The 24,767-nt window shown below is 35.6% G+C and overlaps 1 protein-coding gene across 2 annotated transcripts in view; it reads left to right on the forward strand.

Annotated features, from left to right (window-relative positions):
- The window catches only part of EAF2 (ELL associated factor 2), a 44,413-nt gene that overhangs the window by 13,934 nt on the left and 5,712 nt on the right, over positions 1-24,767 (forward strand). The window contains exons 3-5 of one of the 2 annotated variants that reach the window (XM_058555890.1): positions 3,922-4,058; positions 6,010-6,155; positions 22,254-22,511. In XM_058555890.1, the coding sequence (XP_058411873.1) occupies positions 3,922-4,058; positions 6,010-6,155; positions 22,254-22,511 (541 nt within the window). The remainder of the gene's footprint in view (positions 1-3,921; positions 4,059-6,009; positions 6,156-22,253; positions 22,512-24,767) is intronic. The other variant, XM_058555891.1, reaches the window with a different exon arrangement.

Here is a 24,767-nt window from a genome sequence, read left to right on the forward strand (position 1 = left end):
GGTATTTTGTGGAAATGCAATGATTATTAGTTTGAGGCATTTAGATTCTCCTATTTTCTTTGTAAACTTGCTTTCATCATACTGGTAAAAATGCCTACAAGCTTGGAGTCATCCTATAAAATAGAATTTTTATTATACTATACTCTGAAGAGTGCCTTTAGGTCCTGGTGGTTCTTTTACAGGTTAGATTTTCTAATTCCATTCCTCTAGGTTTTCTTTGGTAGGACCAAATAGGAGAAACTAATAAAAATGAAGATTTAGACTGGTTTATATTGGGCATTTACGAATATCTCTTCCTTACAAACAATTCTCTAGGGTTGACTGCTATAAAATTTCAAAATGTTGACTTTTGAAAGGAAAAGACTTACTTGACCATTACGATTTGTCATTGGTGCTGTCCAAGTTTGATGTATTTTAGATGCAGACTCTTTATCTTCTGGGGGTACTTTTGAGGGCCTTGATGAAATAGCCCACTGGAAACTTCCAACTATACTTCTTGTTATGCAGGAAATACATCTCTAGTGATTGCTTATGATGTTCACCCTCAAACCCTGGACTTATGAGAGTTCTGTATGTCTGATGGGCTACTGTGCCACTCTAGACGACCCTCTTGGGCAAAGTCCCTTCCAGAATGAACCTGATCTGATTACTTCCATTGAGTTTACTTAGCTCACATGGGAAAATAGCCCAACACATTCTTGGGACCTCAGCCTGTTTTAGGACCAGAATCCTATTTTAGCATCCTGTTACAGTTATATTTTAAAATGAATTCTCTATTTTATCATTATAAAATAAACCTTTTTTATCCTGTTTTCATGATTTTAAGCTTAAATACCACCTTGTCTAATATTAATATTGCCATCTTTGCTTTCTTTTTGTTTTCATGTTCATGGAATCCTAGTGTCCCTTCCTTTTATTTAGTTAACTTTTTAACTATATCTTTCATTAACAGAATAGTCTGTGTTTCATTTTTAAACCCAGTTTGACAGTTCCTTTTTTTTTTTTTGGTGAGGAAGATTGGCCCTGAGCTAACATCTGTTGCCAATCTTCCTCTTTTTGCTGAAGAAGATTAGCCCTGAGCTAACATCTGTGCCCATCTTCCTCTATTTTGTATATGGGATGCTGCCGCCACATGGCTTCATGAGCGGGGTGTAGGTCCAGTCCTAGGATCTGAACCTGTGAATACAGGGCCACTGAAGCGGAGCACGCGAACTTTTACCCACTACATCATCTGGGCAGCCCCTGACAGTTCCTATTTTTATTAGGGAATTCTATCCACTTTTAGTTCAAAATTGATAGACTTGATTTTTATTTCTGTCACCTTAGTGTTTATTTATTAGTTATTCTAATTGGTTGTTTCGCTGTTTTTCTTTATTAATGTCATGAGGTATCTCTTCTTTCTTTTCTTTTTGTTTCTTTTTCTTTGTGTTTCTTTGAGGGCATTATCGTACTTTTCCATTCCATTACTGATTACTTTCCTTTCCTGGTATTCATAATCAGGAATGATCAGATTTGCCTGTCAGAAGAATGGGGAATAAAACTAGAAGGAGAGTAGGGAAAAGGATATCAATAATCTAGGTGAGATGATTCTTGGGTTCTGAAGTTTGGTGATAGCAGTCAACATGGAGATGGTATCATGTATTCAGTAGTTATTTAGAGGCAATGATAGTTCATATGCTTAGGAATTTGCTGGTACTTTAATACCCCTTTCTTGGGGCATGGAATAAGGGATTGGGCAGAAATTAAAGTTTAAAATAGGAATGGTGCTCAGTTTAATGAGGGAAAAGTTTAATTTTAAAAAACTTGTTCAAAGTGTAGGAAGCAGGTATAGAGCTTATGAAAAACTTATTTAACTTGTTACTTATGATCAAAAAATGTTCGTATTGTTTGTATTCAACATTCATTGAGTATCTGTGAAGGGCTTGGTATGTTAGGTACTAGGAGCAATACAAAAATTAATGATCCAGAGTACAATAATGTAATGTAATTTTAAGATGTATTCTATTCTAAGTAAAAATACAAATATCTTTAAGAAGAAAATATTGCACAAATCTCTTATCAACTGTAATTTGAAGTCCTTGGGTTGCTATTTTGGGATATCTTACTCAGTTGTTTTCAGCCAAGACATCTGAAAAATGTATTTATCAGCCAGGTAGGCCCAGTTTGTTTTGTCATGCTCCTCGCTCTCCACCTTACTAGGGCTTCAGCTAAGTGCTTTACATCTCACCCCTCTAGGCCCACTCCAAATATGTCCTCATTTGTGTGCTGTGCATGCTTGATTTCCTGTAGATCACTTTAGTTTTCGAGGTGAGGTGAAAAAACGTATTCCTTTCTTTTGGTTTTATCATTTTCTTTCCCTACCTCTTGGAAGTTTCTAACCTACTCCCCTTTTATGACATCCTCAGTCACCAAATTTATCTCCTGCTCCTCCTGGTGGTCATGTGTTAAATCTCTAATGATTGTTAACTTTTGAAATATGATAAGCCCTTTAGTCTTTTTAGAAGTCACTTTTTTCTAACCTGATCTAATATTACTATTGTATCTGACAAGATTATTATAATCAGTGCTTTAGAAATTTAATGCACTTTTATAAACTTCAAAAACAAACAAATATAACACTATGTTGTTTAAGAATACATGTATATAGGATAAAGTAAGAGAATGATAAACATAAAATTCCTTCAGGGTTGAGGGAGGCCAGGGACAAAGGATAGAGGAGGAGCACGTAGGTAGTCATAGGTTGTTAGTAATGATCTAGGTTTCTTTAATCTTTTATTATGGAAAATAGAATAGTATAATGAAGCCCCTTGTACTTATCACTGAGCTTCAACACTTATCAACATTTTGCTAATCTTTTTTATATATTCCCCTACCACGTTTTTTCCTGGCGTATTTTAAAGCAATCTTAGGCGCTATACCAGTTTATAAATGCTTATGTATGCATCTCTAACTGATAAGAATATTTTTATTTTTACCTAAGTACCATACTATTATCACATGTAGCAGAATTAATTATAATAACTGGTCCATATTCACATTTTCATGATGGTCTCAGAAATGTCTTTTTACAGTTCTTCCCCCTAGGAATACAAATAAGATTCTTATATTATATTTTAATATTATGTTAATCTTAAGTCTCTTTTATTCTATAAAAGTCTTTTCCCCTTTTTATGCCATTAGTTTGTTGGAGAACCCAGGTGATTTGTCCTAGAGAATATACCCATATTCCGGATTTCAAATTACTTCTGTCTGATGTTATTTAACTTATTCCTCTATTCCTCATATTTCCTGTGAACTGGTAGTTAAATCTAAAGGCTTGATGAGAGTTACATTCTTTGTGAGCTTTTTTTTTTTTTTAGGCAAGAGTACTTTATAGGTGATGCTGCATGCTTTCTTTTTTATCACATCATGAAGCATTTAATGTCTAGTTGTCCCACTTTTAATGATGCTAAAATTAATGAGTGGATTTAGTGTGACAGTGTTCCTCAATACATTCATTTTCCTTAAGCTGCATAGGGATGCACCACTTTAAGAAAATACCAGATTTAAAAAACTAAACTTATGAAGGAGGAAGAAGAGGGGTAGGAAATATGATTTAGGACTTCTGTTCCCTTATCTGTAAAATATATTGGTTGTATTAGAATTGAATCCCAATTGCCTGTTGTAGACCAGTGACACAAATCTTTATGGCTCAGGGCAAGTATTTTCTCTATTCTTTCCTCAATGATAGCAGCTTTGAGATCACAGCCTCTCTTCATCTCTGTCTTTTTTTACTACTCTCCCTGTTGTTAGAGTAGTAAATTTAGGCAGTTAGGTGACTTGAAGTATAACATAGATTGAGAAACAGAGAAGACCTCAAAGGCCCTCCCAACTGAATTTCTGTGATACATTTCAAGTAATGATAATTAACTTTTTAAACAGGGTTCAACTCCACCAGTAACTGTTTTCAAAGGTTCAAAGAAACCTTACTTAAAAGAATGTATTTTGATTATTAACCATGATACTGGAGAATGTCGACTAGAAAAACTCAACAGCAACATCACTGTAAAAAAAACAAGGTATGTGGTTAATGAAGTAAATTATTTTATCAACACAAAAATTGATAAGAAAATGTCAGTGAAAAAAGTTATTGGATTAAGTCACATTATTATATAAGGGTTATTTCTGTGTGGTACAAAAATGTTTTTATCTTTTTCCAGGTTTAAATTTGGTGGAGATCCTTAGCCAAAAGCTTTTACCATTTCTTCCTATGTTACATAGAAGCATATTTTCTTTCTGAATTTTTTTATATGTGTAGGTATGCATTTTATTCTATTGTAGATGCTTTCATAGAACTGGACTGAAAGGAGTCATTATACACTCTCCAAAATAATTTCCTCTTCATTAGTGAAAATTTGTTAAATGCCTAGAACATGCAAAACACTAGAAAGAGGAAAGTTTCCTATACAAATACTAACCTCAAAACTTCTGCATTTTAGTTGGATTAACAGATAATTCTATTTAAAAAGTCAGTAAGAGAATATAGCCATCCCAAATCCTTTTTTGGAAATAGGTGGTGCGTTAATTACCATGTAATATAAGGGACTGGCTCTAAAGGCTGTACGAATAGTATAGACAAAAATTGTTCTGGGAATTAAAGGAAGGGGGAGGCTGTAGTTGATTGGAGCATTCAGGGAGCCCTTGTTGATGTACTTTGAGGAGGTTAAGATTTAGGGCTTTTTTCCACCCCTAATCATACTTGATGATAAGAATTACTTTGGGTGCTTGTTAAATATATGAGTTCCCAAATCCAACTTCAGATCAGGGAAGGAGTATGGGAAGCTCTTTTTTTTTGGCTGAGGAAGATTCGCCCTGAGCTAACATCCTGGCCAGTTTTCCTCTGTTTTGTATGTGGGTCACAGCTGCAGCATGGCTGACAAGTGGTGTAGGTCTGTGGCCAGGAACCAAACCCATGAACCTGGGCAGCCAAAGCAGAGTGTGCCAAACTTAACCACTAGGCCACAGGGCTGGCCCCTGGGAAACTCTATTTTTTATTATCCCCTCCCTGCATGTGATTTTTATTAATAGGAAAGTTTGGAAAATGCTGATTTAATTGATCAGAGAAAACATGAAGATGTAAGCAAGATTTGGAGGCAGGAATGTATCTGATTTATTTTGAGTCAGTAAACAAGACCCATTTGCATAGAGCAGAGATTTATCTCTGTGCCTGTGTATAAGTATTGGAAAGTGTGGAGTGAGGTTGATAGTGGATAGGTGAGGTTGTACAGATAGGTTGAGGCTAATGCCTTCAGTATTAACTATGAAATTAGGACATTGTTTTAATGACAGTGGTTATTTTTAAAGTTTTTTAAACCAAAGATTGACATGCTTACATTTTTGTTTTAAAACATTAATCCACAAAACAAACAGAGTAAAATGAAACAATGTGAGAAACAGAAAAATACATAAACCATGATTTTTGAGAGTGGGAATGAAGAGAAAAGTTAGGTTCTGAATACCTTGTGAAAGAAAAACTGACAGGATTTAGTGACTGGAAATGGGAGAGGCAGAATTGTGTGATAACACTCTTTTCTTAAAAGTATTGAAAGGAAAGTATATGAATGTCCTTTAGTAACATTCTTAAAGTTATGAATGAAAAATGTGGAAGTGATTTAATTTTAACAGAAATGATGATTATAGAATTTAGGGAATACATGTGCCTGGTATATACACTTACACATAATTTCATTTTATTTTAGTCATTTATGTATGTCTTACTTCTTCAGTTTTGAGCAGTGGTTTTGTTTTTATTTACGTTTGTATCCCTCATGGAGCTATGTGTATGCCATGCACATAGCAGGGCTCAATAAATATTTGTTAAATAATGAATTAAATTACTGTCTTTATTCTCGAATGTCATTTTAAAGATCTCTAGGGAAAAGAGTAAGTGGTCAATTTTAGTAACTTTCTAAGTTGAAATTGTTTCGTTGCTGTCATACTTGTTTTGACCTTTGATATTCTTAACTGCAGATTTGAAGGAAGCAGCAAAATTCAATATCGTATAGAGCAACAGCAGCAACAAATGCGGAATTCAACTAGGACTCCCAATCTTGTAAAACATTCTCCATCTGAAGACAAGATGTCCCCAGCATCTCTGATGGATGATATTGAGAGAGGTAAAATCTAAGTGTATATAATGTATATAATGTTCCTTCATAAGAAATTATTAAGAAACGTTAAGTGAAAATTTTCATTTTAATTAACAAAGGAACTAACTATAAACTTTTATTGAGAGCATAATATTTTTTGTTATTATGGGTTTTTCTAGGGGGAGAGTGTAGTTTATAATTTACGGTATTATGTAATTAAGACTGTATCTATATGAGAGATTTTTTTGTTTTATTATTCAGGGTAAAAAATTGATTGTCAGATTATAACTGGAGTTTTCTTCTTTTTGACAGTTGAGATGATTCAAATTCAATTCTTCACAGCATCTTCCTGTCGAAGTTCTTTATGTATAGCCAGACTGTAGATGTCTAAGGTGTCACCAAACTAATAGTGAAGTGAGGATGAATAGTAAGCGTAAGCAGCAGGCAAGTTCTGAATTGCTGCTCGCTTCTCAGCAGGAAGATGTTTCTAGGGAGGCACAGTCTTTTGAAAGTAAGGAATTTAAATCTCCATTTTTTTTCTAGGTGCAATTTGGGTGTTGGTATTATAGTAATTGTGGTAGGAATAAGACCCTGATCACCAAAGTATATTTGCTTCTGCACTTTTCCTTCATAATTTGCATGTAGCTCTCCAATTCCACTTGCACCCTTAGGCCCAGTATAGTATTAGTTCCCTAATATATTAGTGTTCCCTTTACAAACAGTAAGAAAGATATAAGTTCCTCAGAACCCTTATTGCTACAAGGGATCTTGAGTTTTATTTTATTATTAAATCATATCTGCTTCCAAAATCTGTTTGAACCATGATGTCATTATATACATGTACACAATAAAATACTGAAACTGAAAATCAAGATATTGAAGCGGAAGAGGAAGCAAATTTGCTAATTATTAAAATATTAAATTTAGATCTGAACTTCCCAGCCACCAAGACGAAAAGGAAAACCCAAGTATCATATTTTGTATTATCTGAGAGACAGGTTCTAAAGAACTAGACTCTTTCCTGCTACTAAATTCTGAAAAGAATTCATCATATGCAACCTATTCTTTGTTGTTGTTAGTGCCATTGAGTTGATTCCAACTCCTAACGACCCTGTGTACAGCAGAGTGGAACCCTGCCTGGTGTTTTTTATGCCATCCTCTCACCTCCTGATGCTATATCAGACAATGCTCTGCTGTTATTCATAGGGTTTTCATGACCAGTGTTTTCAGAAGTGAGTGGCCAGGTCCTTGTTCCTAGTCAGTCTTAGTCTGGAAGCTCTGCTGAAACCTGTCCACCATGGGTGACCCTGCTGGCATATGAAATGCTGGTGGCATAGCTTTCAGCATCACAGCAACATGCAGCCACCACAGTATAACAACTGACAGATGGGTGGTGTGGTTCCCTGACTGGGAAACACACCTGGGCTGCAGTGGTGAGAGCGTTGAATCTTAACCGCTAGACAACCAGGAACTTGTTCTAGGGAGCATTTAATTATATAGTATCTTCAACTATAATTATACAAGAGGTTCCTCTATGTGACAGTTTTTTAGCATAGACTTGAATAGATGCATTGTATTGAAGCATTATGTTATAGAGGGTAAGTTAACATGATCCAAGCATAAGATCTAACTTTGTATAAGAATTTACTTTGAGATGTTTGTATAGTGTGTTCCTTAGACTGTCTTCTCTTAAATATTTTCTTGACCCTACTATACCAGTGCCTACTGTTATGGCTGAATCATCTTTTCAAATTTATGACTAGATGTCTGGCAGTTGTACTAGTATTTCTGTTGTTTAATTTTTACATTTACATCTTTGAGCCATCTGGAATTTTAGTTTGAGAAATAAGAATCCAAATTTCCCTCCTTCCCAATGGTATTGATAAATAGGTATTGATAGAGAATCAACAAATATGGTGTTGATAATGGAGTATATATCAATATCCATTTATTGAATAAGCCATCATTTCTTCTGCTGATATGAAAAGCCATTTTTATCACATGCAGAATTTCTATATAGACTTAAGTCTGTCTCACAACATAAGATATACAAAGGCCAATAAATGTATGAAAAATTGATCAAACTCACTAATGCTTTTAAAATGCATATTTTAAGATTAAGAGATATTTTTTCATTTATGAGCTTGGCAGTAGCTAAAACATTTGTCAACATCCAATACTGGTGAGGACATAAAGAGAAACAAGTTATGTTCATACATTTTTAAAGGAAGTATAAATTGGCGCATATTTATTTTTTGTAGAGGAATTATTTTTCTGCAAAGCGCTTAGAACAGTGTCAAGTACATAGAAAGTACTTGTATAAGGGTTTGTTATCATTATCATCATCCTTATTCGCTAATAAATTTTAAAATAAAAATATGCATATTCCTTACCTAGAAATTCTAGTAATTTCTTCTATATCGAAACTTGTACAAATAGAATCTACATAGTTATATCTATATCAGTCACATAAGAATGTTCCATGCAGCATTTTTCATACTTAGGAGAAAATGGAAAAATCCCAAGTGCCCATCAAGAAAGGAATACAATACTACACATCCATTTAAAAAAAGAGACCACATTTTAGTAACAAAGAAGGCTATCCAGATATATTCTTAAGCAAAAAAGCAAGTTTTTACATATTATATAATATACATATATGTGTGTGTGTGTTTGAGTGTATGAACCATTTTTGACAACAAAATTTGTGTATTTGTAGATGCGTAGAAGAAATTGGAAGAATTATGCTAAAATGTGAGCATTATCTTTGAGAGTTTAGATTATAGGAACTTTTCACTTTCTGTGGTGCAACTTGTTATTTGAAGTTTTACAATGAACTTGTTATTTTTCAGATAATGATTATTTATTGAATATACAATATAATGTTGAAGAATAGTGTTAATATAAAACCACTCATAATCACACCACCCTACTGCAACTGTGTCAATTTTTGCTTAAAACTGTATATTTTTTACATTATGTTTTTATAGGTAACTACTGTGTGCCAAGTCTTCTCATACATTATTTTAATTAATCTTAAAAATTTTTCTTACGAAATATTTCAAACACATAGAAAATACAGAGAATGATGTAACAGATCATATTCCTACAGCTTAGATTTAACATTTTACCACTTTGGCTTTAGGCTTTAAAAAAAATTACAGAAATCTCTTTCCTTTCCAACACATTCTTCTTTTCCTGTCTATCTGTCACATGTCTGAATGTACTCTAAAAGATTTATATGCTTTTCTATTCTTTGAAGCAGTTTGTCTATGATAGATTTTTCTGATTCTTGATAGTTTGGGTAAATTTCTTTAATGACTATAGGTTTATTCAGGTTTTGCATTTCTTCTTTATGAATTTTGATAATTCATATTTGTCTTGAAAATTATCAGGTTAATCTACATTTTCAAATTGCTGGCATAATTTATCCATATAAATCTACAATTTCTGTAGTTATGCCTCTTTTTTATTCCTAACACTGATTATTTGTGCCCTTTCTCTCTTTTTCTTGACCAATCTTGCTAGAATTTGATTTATGTTATTAGTCTTCAAAGAACCAGCTTTTGGTCTTAGTGAGACGTGGTATATGTGGTGACTGAGAATGACATCTTTGGAATCAGACTGCTTGCATTCAGATCCCAGCTCCATCACTTATCAGCTGTATGGCCTAGGGAAAGTTACTTAACCTCTTATTCTCTCTATATATGTTTCCTTATTTGTAAAATAGAGGTAATAATTAGGGTTGCTGAGAGAATAAAATGCAGTAATACCTATAAAGTGCCTAAAGCAATTCCTGGCACTAGGAAGTGTTCAAATATTAGCTGTTGTTTAAATTTTATTATTGTTTTTTTTTTCTTGTTCCTTTGTTTACTCTTTCGTTAATATCTGCTCTTTAAAAAAGTTATTTTTTTCTTTGACTTGCTTTGCATTTGCTCTGTTCTTATAATTGGGTGCTTAGCTCATCTATGTTGAATTTATTTCTTGTATGCATTTAAGAGTATAAATATCTTTCTAGATATCACTCTAACTGCATCCACTAAATAAGTAACACTTCCATTGTAATTAAACTCTAAATATTTTTGTAATTTCCATTTCTTGACAATAAATCATTTATAAAATGTGTTTTGGTTTCCAAACATTGTATGGAATTTAAGGAAAATTTGGGCGGGCTTAAAACAATGACGACATGTTTTCTGCTAATAAATCTTCAATTTGTGTAGGGCTCAGTGGGGATAGTTCATTGCTGTTCTACTTGGTGTCAACTGGAATGACTTGAAGTCTAGCAGCTGGAATCATTTGAAGGCTCACTTAGTCACATGTCTGCCAGTTGATGCTGGCTTTTGGCTGAGTTGTCAGCCAGGAAACTGGCTGACAACTCCAGGAGTTGTCAGCTGGAAAACCTACACATAGCCTCTCCAGGTGGCCTGGGCTTCCTCACAACATAGTGGCTGGGTTCCAAGAGTAAGTGTCCAGAGAGAGAGAAAGGAAGAAAGAGGATAGAGGAGAGAGAGGTGAAAACTTTATCTTTTTAATTACATGGGCTCAGAAGGCACGTAGCATCATTGTGCGTGTGCGTGTGTGTGTGTGTGTGTGTGTGTGTGTGTGTTTTAACAGCTTTATTGAGATGTATCTGACACAAAAATCTTCACATATTTAAAGTACAATTTGCTAGGTTTTAGCATATGTATATATCCTTGAAACTACAACCACAACCAAGATCAGGATAATGAACGTATTTATCACCTCAAAAAGTTTCCTCCTGCCCCTTTGTAATCCCTCTCTCCCACTCCTCTCCACCATACCCATTCCTAGGAAACCACTGATCTGCTTTATGTCACTATGATTAGTTTGCATTTTCTAGAAATTTATATAAATGGAATCATACAGTGTGTCCTCTTTTTTGTCTGGATTCTTACACTAAGCATAATTATTTTGAAAATCATCCATTATTGTAGCATGTATCAATAGTTCATTCCTTTTTATTGCTGAGTAGTAATGTATTTTATGGATATATAACAATTTGTTTATCTGTTCACCTGAAGATGGACATTTGGGTTGTTTCCATTTTTTGGCTGTTACAAATAAAGCTGCTATGAACATCACATACAAGTCTTTGAAAAGACAAATATTTTCTTTTCTCTATAGTAAATATGTAGGAGTGAAATGGCTGGATCATATGGTAGGTGTGATTTAACTTTTTAAGAAATTGCCAAATTGTTTTCCAAAGTGGTTGTACTATTTTACATTCCTACCAGCAGTGTACGAAAGATCTACTTCCTCTACATCTTTGTCAACGCTCTGGTCAGTTTTAATAGGTGCATAGTGCTATTTTATTGTGGCTTTAATGTGCATTTCCCTAATGACTAATGATGTTGAGTATCTTTTCATGTACTTATTTGCTGTCATTATATTTTCTTTGGGTAAAATGTCTGTTCAGATCTTTTGCCCATTTTTAAAAATTGGATTATTTATTTTCTTGTTAGAGTTTTAGGAATTATTTATATATTCTGAATACAAGTTCTTTATCAGATATGTGCCTTGTATGTATTTTCTACCAGTCTTTTCATTCTCTTAACAGTGTCATTTGAAGAGCCAAAGTTTTTAATTTTGTCAACGTCCATTTTATCAATTTTTTTTCTGGATTGTCCTTTTGGTGTCATATCAAAAAAATTTTTGCCTAAAACAAAGTCATAGTAACAAAGGTTTTCTCCTATATTTTCTTTTAGAAATTTTATAGTTTTAAGTCTAGGCTCCATTTTGAGTTAATTTTTGTATATGGCACATGGTGTGCATCAAAGTTTTTTTTTTTGCATGTGGATATTGAATTATTCCAGCAGCATTTGTTGAAAAGACTGTCTTTTGTCAAATGGATTACATTTGCACCTTTGTAAAAAATCAATTGTCCATATATGTGTGGGTCCATTTCTGAACTCTTTATTCTGTTACATTGATTTATTTGTTTATTTTTATACCAACACTATACTGTCTTGATAATTATAGCTTTATAATAAGTCTTGAAATCAAGTAGTTTTAGTCCAACTTTGTTCTTTTCTTACAAAGTTGTTTTGGGTATTGTAGGACTTTTCCACATTCACATGAATTTTAGAAATAGCTTCTCAATTTCTTAAAAAGCCTGTTGAAATTTTGATTGGGATTGCATTGAATCTGTAGATCAGTTTGGGGAGAACTGACTTCTTAGCTAATGAGTCTTCTGATCCATGAACACAGTATCTCTCTCCATTTATTTAGATCTTCTTTAATTTCTCTCAGCAATGCTTTATAGTTTTCAGTATGCAGATCCATCACATATTTTGTCAGATTTATCTATAATTATTTAATTTTTGGAAGGTATTATAAATGCTCTTGTTTTTATAATTTTAATTTACAGTTACTCGTTGCTAGTATGTAGAAATACAATTGATTTTTGTATATTGTTGCTATATGCTTTAACCTTGCTAACCTCACTATTCTAGTAGCTTTTTGGTAGATACCATCAGATTTTCTACACAGATAATCATGTCATCTGTGAATAATGACAGTTTTACCTCTTCCTTTCCAATCTGGATGCCTTTTATTTCTTTTGCTTGACTTATTGCACCAATTAGAACCTCCAATACAATGTTGAATAGAGGTGGTCAGAGTGGAAAACTTTCTGTTATTCCTGAACCTAGAAGGAAACTGTCAGTCTCTTACAATTATGTGTGATTTCAACCGTAGGCTTTTCCTAGATGTCCTAACTTCCCTTCTATTTCTATTTTGCTGAGAGTTTTTATCAAGAACGACTGTTGAGGGGCTGACCTGGTGGCATAGTGGTTAAGTACGCATGCTCTGCTTCAGCAGCCTGGGGTTTGCAGGTTCGGATCCCGGGTGCATGCCTACGCCACTCGTCAGCCATGCTGTGGGGGCTTCCCACATTAAAAATAGAGGAAGATGGGCACAGATGTTAGCTCAGGGCCACTCTTCCTCAAGCAAAAAGAGGAAGATTGGCAACAGGTGTTAGCTCAGGGCCAATCTTCATCACCAAAAAAAAAAAAAAAGAATGTTGAAATTTGTCAAATACTCTTTCTGCTGTTTTGAGATGGCTTTTATTTTTTGGTTTTTAGTATGGTGAATTATACTGATTGATTTTTGAAACTTTGTTTTCCTGGGAAAACCCTTCTTGGTCATGATGTATTGTTCTTTTAATATATTAGCATTTCTCAACCTCAGCAATATTGGCATTTGGGATTGGATAATTCTTTGTCAGGGGCTGTCCTGTGCATTATAGAGTGTTTAGCAGCATCCCCAGCTTCTACCCACTAGATGCCAGTAGCACAACTTGGCCCAGGTTGTGACAACCAAAAATGTCTCCGGGCATTGCCAAATATTCCCCTAGAGGATAAAATCATCACTGGTTGAGAACCATTGTTATATATTGTTAAATTTGATTTGCTAAAATTTTGTTTATTTTTGCATTTATGTTTGTAAGGGATATTGGTTTGTAGTTTTTTTTTTTTCTTGTAATGTCTTTGTTGCGTTTGGTATCAGTAATTCTGGCCTTAAGGAAGGAGTTGGAAAGTATTCCTTCCTTTTTAATTATACAGAAGAGTTTGTGTCAAACTGATATTATTTCTTCTTTAAATGATTGGTAGAATTCACTAGTGAAGCCATCTACACCTGGAGGTTTGTGTGGTTCACCGGGATGAGGGAAAGTTTTAACTACAACTCAATTTCTTTACAAGATTTAGAGATGTTCAGGTTATCTGTTTCTTCTTGAGTAAAATTTAGTGGTTTATGCCTTTCAAGGAATTGGTCCATTTCATCTAATTTATCGAATTTATGGGCATAAAGTGGTTCACAATATTCCTTCCTATTCATTTAATGTCTGTAGGATCTGTAGTGCTATCATTCTTTCATTCCTGATTTTAGTAATTTGTCATGTCTTTTTTTTTTTTTTTTTTGGTGAGGAAGATTAGCCCTGAGCTAACATCTGTTGCCAATCCTCCTTGTTTTGCTGAGGAAGATTGGCCCTGGGCTAACATCCATACCCATCTTCCTCTACTTTATATGTGGGATGCCTGCCACAGCATGGCTTGATAAGCAGTGTGTAGGTCTGCACCCAGGATCCAAACCTGTGAACCCTGGTCCATTGAAACAGAGTGTGCAAACTGAACTGCTTCGTCACCAAGCCGGCCCCCATGTCTTTTTTTTTAATAAACTTGGTTGAGTTTTATCAATATTATTTATGTTCTCAGACAATCAACTTTTGGTTTCATTTATTTTCATTATTTTTTTTTCTATTCTTTTTTTTTGGTTTTTGCTATTTTTTTCCTTCTGCTTTCTTTGGTTTTAATTTGCTTCTTTCTCTGGCTTCTTAATGTACAAATTTAGTTCATTTAATTGAGACCTCTTTTTTTCCCCAATATAATCATTTAATGTTTTAAATTTCTCTCTAAGCTGTACTTTAGCTGCATTCTACAAATTTTGGTAAGTTGTGTTTTCATTTTCATTCAGTTTGAAGTATTTTCTAATATATTTTTTACTTTTTTTCTTTGACCCATGGGTTTTTTAGAAGTGTGTTCCCTTCTCAAATATTTGGAGATTATCTAGATTCTATTTATAAATTTTTAATTTTACTTTGTTTTGGCAGAGAACATAATCTGTATAAATTCAATCTTTTGAAATGTATTGTGGGACAAGATGGCATATACTTAGCTCTCTGTGCTTCTCTCCACTAACTAAAACTATAAATCATGGAAATAATGCAAAAGACAACCAAAGGAGAACTCTGAAAGGTGGAAAGAGGAAGGTAATCTGGTTAGGAACCCTAGGAAAGACTAGAGGAACAGTACAGTTAGGGCGTCTTATAACCTTCCCCTCCCAGAAGATGACAGTTCAGGCCCAGCATGGCTTAATCCCCTACCTAGCTATAGAAGGCATCCCAGATAGGGTCATTCTTCTCCCACATTGAAAGAAGTATCCAATAACATCAGGCTAGCCCAGACAAGACAAACAAGGGGATGGATAAAATGCCCTGCTGACAATTGTGACCAGGGAAAGTACTCTCCGTTCTCTCCAGGCCTGAGATTCCATTCCTCCACTCAGAGATGCTTCTCGGCCAGGGGCTCGTGACAAGAGGTAGGGCAGGGTCCCCCCACAAAACTGGCAAGGGGGATCCCATCATAAAAAGTGTCCAGCCCAAGAACTGCTCCCTTTCTCTACCAGACATGAGACCCACCCCCCCACCCAGAGACATCTTATGTATATGTCTGTTGGGGAGATGCTTACTGGCAACAGGGTCATACCACAGCAAGTACCCGGCTTGGGAAGTTTCTTTGTCTCTGTGGGCCTGAGACTCTTCTCCCCACCCAGAGACATTGTGTGGCCTGCTTCATCAGCAAAGGAGATCCTGCCACAAAAGCAGCCCTGGCATAGGAACTGTTCTCCTTCTCCCCTGGGCCTGAGACTCCTCTCCCCCGCCCCCAGAGACACCATACAGTGAGGGGAACTGACGAAGGGTATCGTGTCACAATGAGTGGCTCCAGTCTTGGAAGTGCTCTCCTTCCCTGCCTGACCTGAGACTCCCGTCCCCCATCAGAGATACTGCATGGCCAGAAGGCACCCACAAGTGCAATCCCATTATGATAAGCACTTCAGCCTGGGAAGCCTGTTCGTTACCCCCAACCCCCCAGCACTCTCCCTGCCCTATCACCCTAAGATTTCTCTGTTTCATCCAAAGACATCCTGAGACTGGGTGGCACTGACAAGGGTGATCTCACCACAACACCCATATTGCTATGAAGCACTCTCTATTTTCCCCCGCCCTATGCAGTGCAGATCCTGCCTGGTCTGGGAACCATCCTAGCAGGCCAGAGACTCCCTTTTGCCACGTGTGGGTGTCAGCCTTCCCCACCTGTAGGTACCAGCCTTCCCTGTCTGGTGAAGTTCCTTTCTTCCTTCAAGTAGCACCAGCAGGGACTAGTGAGAATTCCAGCTGCAGGAGATTTACTACAAAGACCAAGATAATACTACAAAGGCTCTGAAAATTAGGTTGTCATTTGAACCAAAGCCCACAAAAGTAGGCAAGGATCTGCATGATAAAATAGAATTTGAAAAATGCAAAACCAAAGAAGATATCAACATTACTGCTTTTTATCTACTGAAATATTTATAGTGAAAGTTATAATGGGAGCTGGCTTTTAGGAAATACTTAGAATATTCCAAATCCCCATTTGGAGGAGAGGGAACCTAAGTAAAGATGCTTCATCAAAATGTTCTCTAGGACAACCAGGAAAAGAATGAAATTCATCTGGGTGAGGTGACGGCAAGATGGTTGAGTAGGAAATACCAACCTTCGTCCCCTGAGGAAAACCAAAAATTAGACAGCTATCCATGAATGAAAATAGCCCTGGAAGGGCTTGAGAGTCCAATTAAGAACCTATAGCAGTAGACCCTCATTTCAGACCCCAGCTCTGTGGCTGCTCCATATGCATCTGCATATTAGACATCAGTGCCACCACCACTATGAGGGCACCCAGAAGCCTGACCCAGTGCCAAGAAGGATCCCCTCAGCCACAGCATCCCCATGGGAGAAAAAGAGATCAAGAGGACCCCCAGTAGCCTTCAGCATTGAAGACTCCAAAAGCCCTCACGGCTGCTGTGGGCATTCGCAGCCTTGGCTACTAAGGCCGTGTGCAATCTTCACTGACACTGATCTCAGGTAATGGAGGTGCACAGAGACTGAACTGCTTGGCCTTTCCTGGAGCCAGAAATGCTCCACCTCACCCAGCCAGTGCCCTTGCATCCACCCACAAGTGAAGGTGTTTTTTTATCAAAACCAGTCTGTAATGGGGGCCAGCCTGGTGACATAGTGGTTAAGTTCCTGTGCTCTGCTTCAGCAGCCTGGGGTACATGGGTTTGGATCCTGAGTGCAGACCTACACACGGCTCATCAAGCCATGCTATGGCAGGTGTCCCACATATAAAATAGAGGAAGATGGGCATAGATGTTAGCTCAGGGCCAGTCTTCCTCAGCAAAAAGAGGAGGATTGGCAACAGATGTTAGCTCAGGGCTAATCTTGACAAAAAAAAAAAAACCATAATGTTTGGAAGAGGTGGCTCCTCCATCAAATGCACAGACATCAGTGCAAGGCTACAAGAAACATGAAAAATGAAGGGAAAATGACACCACTAAAGGAACACAGTAATTTTCCAGTAATAGACCCCCAAGAAATGGAGATCTGTGAATTGCTAGACAAAGAATTCAAAATAAAGCTCTGTGAGCTGCAAGAGAACACAGACAACTCAACAAAATCAGGAAAACAATACGTGAAGAAAATTAGAAGTTCAATAGAGAGCTAGAAATAATAGAAAAGAACCAAACAGAAATTCTGGAGCTAAAGAATGAAATTAAAAAAAAAAAAAATGCAATAGAGAGCATCAACAGCAGACTTGATCAAGCAGAAGAAAGAATCTGTGAACTTGAAGATAAGGCATTTGAAATTAACAGTTGGAGGATAAAAAAGATAAAAGAATGAAAAAGAGTGGGGAAAGCCTATGTGAATTAGGGGATAGCATCAAGCAAAACAATGTATGAACTATAGAAATCCCAGAAGGAGGAGAGAGAGAGAAAGGGGCAGAAAGCTTAGAAATAATGGCTGAAAACTTCCCAAATGGGGACATCTGGATATGGATATCCATATACCCAGATATATGAAGGCCAAAGGACTCTAAGCAATACCAACCCAAAGAGGTCTTCACCAAGACTTATTATAATAAAAGTGTTGAAAATGAAAGGCAAAGAGAGAATTTTGAAAACAGGAAGAGAAAAGAAACTCCTCACACACAAGGGACCCCAATAAAGATATCAGTGGATTTTTCAGCAGAAACCTTGCAGGCCAAGAGAGAGTGGGATGATATTTTCAAAGTGCCAAAAGAAAAAAAAAACCCTGCCAACCAAGAATATTTTAACCAGCAAAACTGCCCTTTAGAGATGAAGGAGATGTGAAGACTTTCCCAGATAAACAAAAACTGAGGGAGTTCATCACCACCACACGTGCCTTACAAGAAATACTAAAGAGAGTTCTTCAAGCTGAGGTGAGAGGATGCTAATTAGTAACATGAAAACAAATGAAAGTATAAAAATTACTGGTAAAGTTAAGTGTATAGTCAAATTTAGAATACTCTAATACTGTAATGGTAGTGTAAATCACTTAACTCTAGTTTAAAAGTTAAAAGACAAAAGTATTAAAAATAGCTATAGCTATAATAATTTGTTAATTGCTACACAATTTAAAAAGATATAAATTGTGACATCAGAAACATAAAACATGGGGAAGGGAATATAAGGGTTAAGTTTTTGTATGCAATAGAAGTTAAGTTATTATTAACTTAAAATAGACTTATAACTGTAAGAAAGTTTATGTAGCCTCATGGTAACCACAAAACAAAAATCTCTAGTAGATGCACAAAAGATAAAGAGAAAGGAATCAAAGCATACCACTATGGAAATTCATCAAATCACAAAGGGACAAAGGAACTACAAAATAGCAGAAAACAATTAACAAAGTGGCAGTAGTAAGTCCTTACTTATCAAGAATTGCTTTAAGTGGAAATGGATTAAATTCTCCAATCAAAAGACATAGAGTGGCTGAATGGATAAAAAACAAGATCCAACCATATGCTACGTACAAGAGACTCACTTCATCTTTAAGGACACATGTAGGCTAAAAATGAAGAGATAGAAAAAGATATTCCATTCCAATGGAAACCAAAAGAGAGGAGGGGTAGCTATACTTATATCAGACAAAAATAGACTAAGTCAAAAACTGTCACAGGAGACAAAGAAAGTCATTATATAATGATAAAGGGACTAATTCATCAAGAGGGTATAACACTTGTAAATGTATGTGCACCCAACAATGGAACACGTAACTGTATTAAAGAAATATTAATGGATCTGAAGGGAGAAATAGAGACAGCAATGCAATAATAACATGGGACTTCAGTACCCCACTTTCAACAATGGATAAATTATCCAGACAGAAAATCAATAGGGAAACATTGCATTTGAACTATACTTTAGACCAAATAGACCTAACAGACTTATGTAAAACATTCCATCCAACAGCAGCAGAATACACATTCTTCTCAAGCAGACATGGAACATTCTCCATGATAGTTCATATGTTTGGTCACAAAACAAATATTAACAAATTTAAGGAGATTGAAATCATGTTAAGTATCTTTTCCCACCACAATGGTATGAAACTAGAATCAATAACAGGAGGAAAACTGGAAAACTCACAAATATGTGGAAATTAACACACTCCTGAACACCAATGAGTCAAAAAGAAATCAAAAAGGAAATTTAAAACTGTCTTGAAATAAATGAAAATGGAAGCACAGTATATCAAAACTTATGGTATGCAGCAAAAGCAGTTCTAAGACAGATTATAGCAATAAATGCCTACAATAAAAAAGAAAGATCTCAAATATCCTAACTTTACATCTCAAGGAACTAGTAAGAACAAACTAAGCCCAAAGTTAGCAGAAGGAAGGAAATAATAAAGATCAGAACAGAAATAAAAGAGGCTATAAAAACAGTAGAAAGCTGAATGAAACTGAGTTGGATTTTTGAAAAGATAAAATTGACAAACCTTATACTAGACTAACAAAGAACAAAAGAGAGAAGATTTACATAAAATCAGAAATGAAAGAGACATTACAAGTGATACCACAGAAGTACAAAGATTCTTAAGTAACTAGTGCGAACACTTATATACCAACAAATTGGATAACCTAGAAGAAATGGATAAATTCCTAGAAACAAACAACCTACCAAGACTCAATCATGAAGAAACAGAAAAGCTAAACAGACCCGATGAGTAAGGATATTGAATCCAGAAAACTCCTAGCAAAGAAAAGCCTAGAACCAGGTAGCTTCACTGGTGAATTCCAACATTTAAAGAAGAATTAACAGGGCTGGCCCCATGGCTTAGCGGTTAAGTGCGCGCACTCCGCTGCTGGTGGCCTGGGTTCAATCCCGGGCACGCAGTGACACACCGCTTCTCCGGCCATGCTGAGGCCACGTCCCACATACAGCAACTAGAAGGATGTGCAACTATGACATACAACTATCTACTGGGGCTTTGGGGGAAAAAATAAATAAATAAAATTATAAAGAAGAATTAACACCAATCCTTATGAAACTATTCCAACAAATTGAAGAAGAGGAGACAGTTTCAAATTCATTTTATGAGGCCAGCCTTACCCTGATACCAAAGCCAGACAAGGACACTTCAAGAAAAGAAAATTACAGGCCAATATCTTTGACGAAAATAGAGGCTCATATGTTCCTCAACAAAATACTAGTAAATTGAATGCAACAGCACATTAAAAGGATTATGCACCATGATCAAGTGGGATTTATGCCTGGGATGCAAGGGTGTTTCAACGTATGCAAATCAATAAACATGATACACCATGTTAACAGAATGAAGGATAAAAATCATGTGATCTTCTCAACGGAAGCAGGAAAAGCATTTGACAAAATTCAACATACTTTCACAATAAAAATTCTGAACAAATTAGATGTAGAAGAAATTTATTTCAACATAATAAAGACCATATATGACAAGCCCACATCTAACATCATACTCAACAATGAAAAGCTGAAGTCTTTTCCTCTAGGATCAGGAACAAGACAAGGGTGCTCACTCTCATCACTTCTGTTCAACATAGTACTGGAAATCCTAGCCAGAGCAATTGGGCAAGAAAAAGAATTAAATGGCCTCCAAATCAGAAAGAAGAAATAAATTTGTCTCTGTTTGCAGATGACATGATCTTGTGTATAGAAAATCCTGAAGACTTTACTAAAAAACTGTTAGAACTAATAAATGAATTCAGTAAAGTGCAGGATACAAAATCAGTATACAAAAATCAATTGCATTTCTATACACTAAAAACAAACTATTAGAAAGAGAAATATGTGAAATAAGCTACACAGAGAAAGCGAAATACTATCTGGTTTTACTTATATGTGAAATCTAAAAAAAGAAAAAGTCTAACTCATAGAAACTGGGTGTAGAAGGGTGGTTGCCATGGAATAGGAGATAGGGGAAAAAAGGAGATGTAGGTCAAACTCTCAGTTATAAGGTGAATAAACTCTGGGGAATTAATGTACAGTATGGTATCTGTAATTAATAATACTGTATTGTATACTTGAAATTTGCTAGGAGAGCAGATCTTATGTGTTCCCACCACACACAGACACAAAAATGGTAACTATGTCAGGTGATGAATGTGGTAATTAACTTGATTGTGGTAATCATTTCACAATGTATATGTATATCAAAGCATCACATTGTACACTTTAAATATATGCAATTTTATTTGTCAGTTATACCTCAATAAAGCTGAAAAAAAGAAATTCATCTGTATGGATTGCATTGCATGATATATATTGGGGGAATAAGAAAAGAATCGGAGGATGGTTTCTGCTGAAATAGATTTTAATTTTTGCCATTTTAATTTTTCAAATTCTTTATTATATTTTATTTGAATTACATTTATATTTAAGTATAATAGTGTAAATCAATGTGATATGTAGATTTAGACATTGCCTAGGTCTTCATTTTCATAATCCCAACGTTGAAGTGTGGTTTGGATTGATAGTAGAGGAACCTTTTATTTTGGTGGAGGGGTCCTTGAACTGTGTGTGTATGTTGTCCAGAAATGGAACAGGGATGCAGTTTTTGCTGTAAAAATTGCTCTTTTTTAAAAAAAACTCTTTGTTGAGTGGTAACAAAGAGAGTACTCAAGCTCTAACAATAGATGAGTTGCGTGTCAAATCTAAAATGCCAGTTTGCAAGCAGAATTTAAAAACCTATATGGTCACAAGGAAGTGTTGGCAGTGATTGTTCCTGGGGAGTAGGATTAAAGGAACTTGAGGAGGAGGTAGGAAGAGGGATGTTCCTTTTACTTTGTACTAGTAGAGGAGCTTTTTAAATAAAATGCTTTAAATGCTGTAAATGTGTGTTCAGTCTTATTTTCTGGGAAACTAATATTCAAATTTTATTTGATTTAATATTTATATTTAATATTATTTATTCTATCTATCTATTAACTTCTGCTTTATTTTCAGAACTGAAGGCAGAAGCTAGTCTAATGGACCAGATGAGTAGTTGTGATAGTTCATCAGATTCCAAAAGTTCATCATCTTCAAGCAGTGAGGATAGTTCCAGTGACTCAGAAGATGAAGAGTGCAAATCTTCTCCTTCTGATCCAGGGAATTATGTCTCAGGTCATCCTACCATGTCTGCCATGCCACAGTGCAAGATTCCTGATATACATGCTGGTCATAATAGATACGACAACAGTGGCCTTCTGATGAATACTCTAAGTAAGTACACGTAAGCGTGAGTAATTGGAAAAGTAAGAATTCACAGTGGAGCCATACTGATTATGATCTAAACTTTGGATAAAGAGAAAGACTCCTATTTTATTCATTAGATACTATTAACCATTACCTTTTTGAATTATTTATTTTCTTTTGACTCTGTGACATAATGCCTAATTGGTTTTTCTCCTATCTTTCTAGATACTTTTCTCTCTGCTTTCCTAGTTATAATCTTCTACCCAGTCATTAGAGCTGGAGCTCCTCAAGGCTTAATCCTAGGTCCTTTTTACTGTTTATTCTATACTCTTTTCCTAGATAATCTCCTCTATATTTCTGTAGCAATTAATAGTTATGTATAGATAACTTGTAAGTTTGCATCTCTGACCCAGACCTCTGACCTCTAGACACTTAAGTCCAACATCATCTCTTAGTAAAACATATTTCAAATTTACTTTGTCCAAAACCAACTTATAATCTTTGGCTGACCATGTTTCTGCTTAGTGAAAGGCAAGATTCATCTAATTATGCAAACCAGAAACCTGATTGTATTCAAGGGTTGACTTCCTCTGCCTCTTTACAATATAGTCCATCTTTCACGAAGTCCTGTTTATTTTACGTCCTTAGTATTTCTCAAATTCATCTCCCCTTTTTGCATCTTCACCACCATCACTCTAGTTAAACTCACCATTATTCCTTGCTTTACCTATGCAGTGACTTCATAACTGGTTCACCCCTTATCTACTCAAACCCATTTTTGATCCATTATGTACGTTGCAGCCATGTTGATCTTTTCATAATTCAAATATAATTTGTCATCTCTCCTGCTTTAAACTTTTCAATAGCTTGTAATTTCTTTTAGAATAGAGACAAAACGCCTTAACATTATGGTCTTGCTCTTTCTGTTCTAGCAACATTTGCCTTCTTTTTGCCACTATCCTCAAATAGTTTCACATACCTCGGGGCCCTTATACATGCTGTCCGTTCAGCCAGAAACACTTCCTTCTTTTCATGTCATTTACCTTTTCTCCTTTAGATTACAGTTCAAGGTTTACTATATTAAGGAAGTCTTCCTTAACCTTTCTGATAAAGTCAACTCCCTTTTTTTATAGACCTTCAGAAAAATATCTTCTTTATATCAGTTGTCACAATTATAAATTTATTTGTGTGATTTGTTCTCTTCTTCTAAAGTATAAGCTCCAGAGCAGTCTTGTTTATTTTTGCTTATCATTGAATACTAGCACATAGCACGGCACCTGATACATAGTAGATGCTCAGTAAATACTTTTTAATAAAGGAATGCAGATTGATACTCTCTGGGGGAGAAGGGAACTTTCTGTATGTTTAAAACTAATCTCACTGTGTTAATTTATAGTGATAAAGTAAGCAGCTAAGAAAGACTAACTAGCTCTAGCCTGGTAACAGAACAAAACAAGGGAGGAGCCAAGACTGGGTGGGAGAGAGTTACAGTAAAACTATGAGTTAATTAGGGACCAGGAAAGGTCTTTTGACCTTCCAGTCATTTATGTCTTTAGTGCTATTATTCCTAACTTGAGAGGTAAAATTGGAGTGGCTGACTTCTTGAATGGCCAAATAATGACAAAAGTTTCAGCTCACCAGGAAGATAAACAATTAGGAATTTGTATGCCCATAATAATATATCTTCACCATGTGTGGACATATATACAGGCATACCTTGGAGATATTGTGGGTTTGGTTTCAGACCTCTGCAATAAAGCGAATATTGCGATAAAGCGAGTCACATGAATTTTTTGGTTTCCCAGTGTGTATAAAAGTTATATGTACACTGTCATGTAGTCTGTTAAGTGTGAAATAGCAATATGTCTAAAACAAATGTACATACCTTAATTAAAAAATACTTTATTGCTAAAAAATACTAACCATTATCTGAGTCTTCAGTGACTCATAAGGTCTTGGTAGAAGGTCTTGCCTTGATGGTGATGGCTGCTGACTGATCAGGGTGGTGGTTGCTGAAGGTCGGGGTGGCTGTGGCAATTTCTTAAAATAAGACAACAATGAAGTTTGTAACATTGATTGATTGTTCCTTTCACAAGCAATTTCTCTGTAGCATGCAATGATGTTTGATAGCATTTTACCCACAGTAGAACTTCTTCTAAAATTGGACTCAATCCTCTCAAACCCTGCCGCTGCTTTATCAACTAAGTTTATGTAATATTTTAAATCCTTTGTTCTCATTTCAACAATCTTCACGGCATCTTCAGCAGGAGAAGATTCCATTTC

This window comes from Diceros bicornis, chromosome 15, assembly GCF_020826845.1.
Source record: "Diceros bicornis minor isolate mBicDic1 chromosome 15, mDicBic1.mat.cur, whole genome shotgun sequence".
In the NCBI taxonomy this organism is placed as follows: domain Eukaryota; kingdom Metazoa; phylum Chordata; class Mammalia; order Perissodactyla; family Rhinocerotidae; genus Diceros; species Diceros bicornis.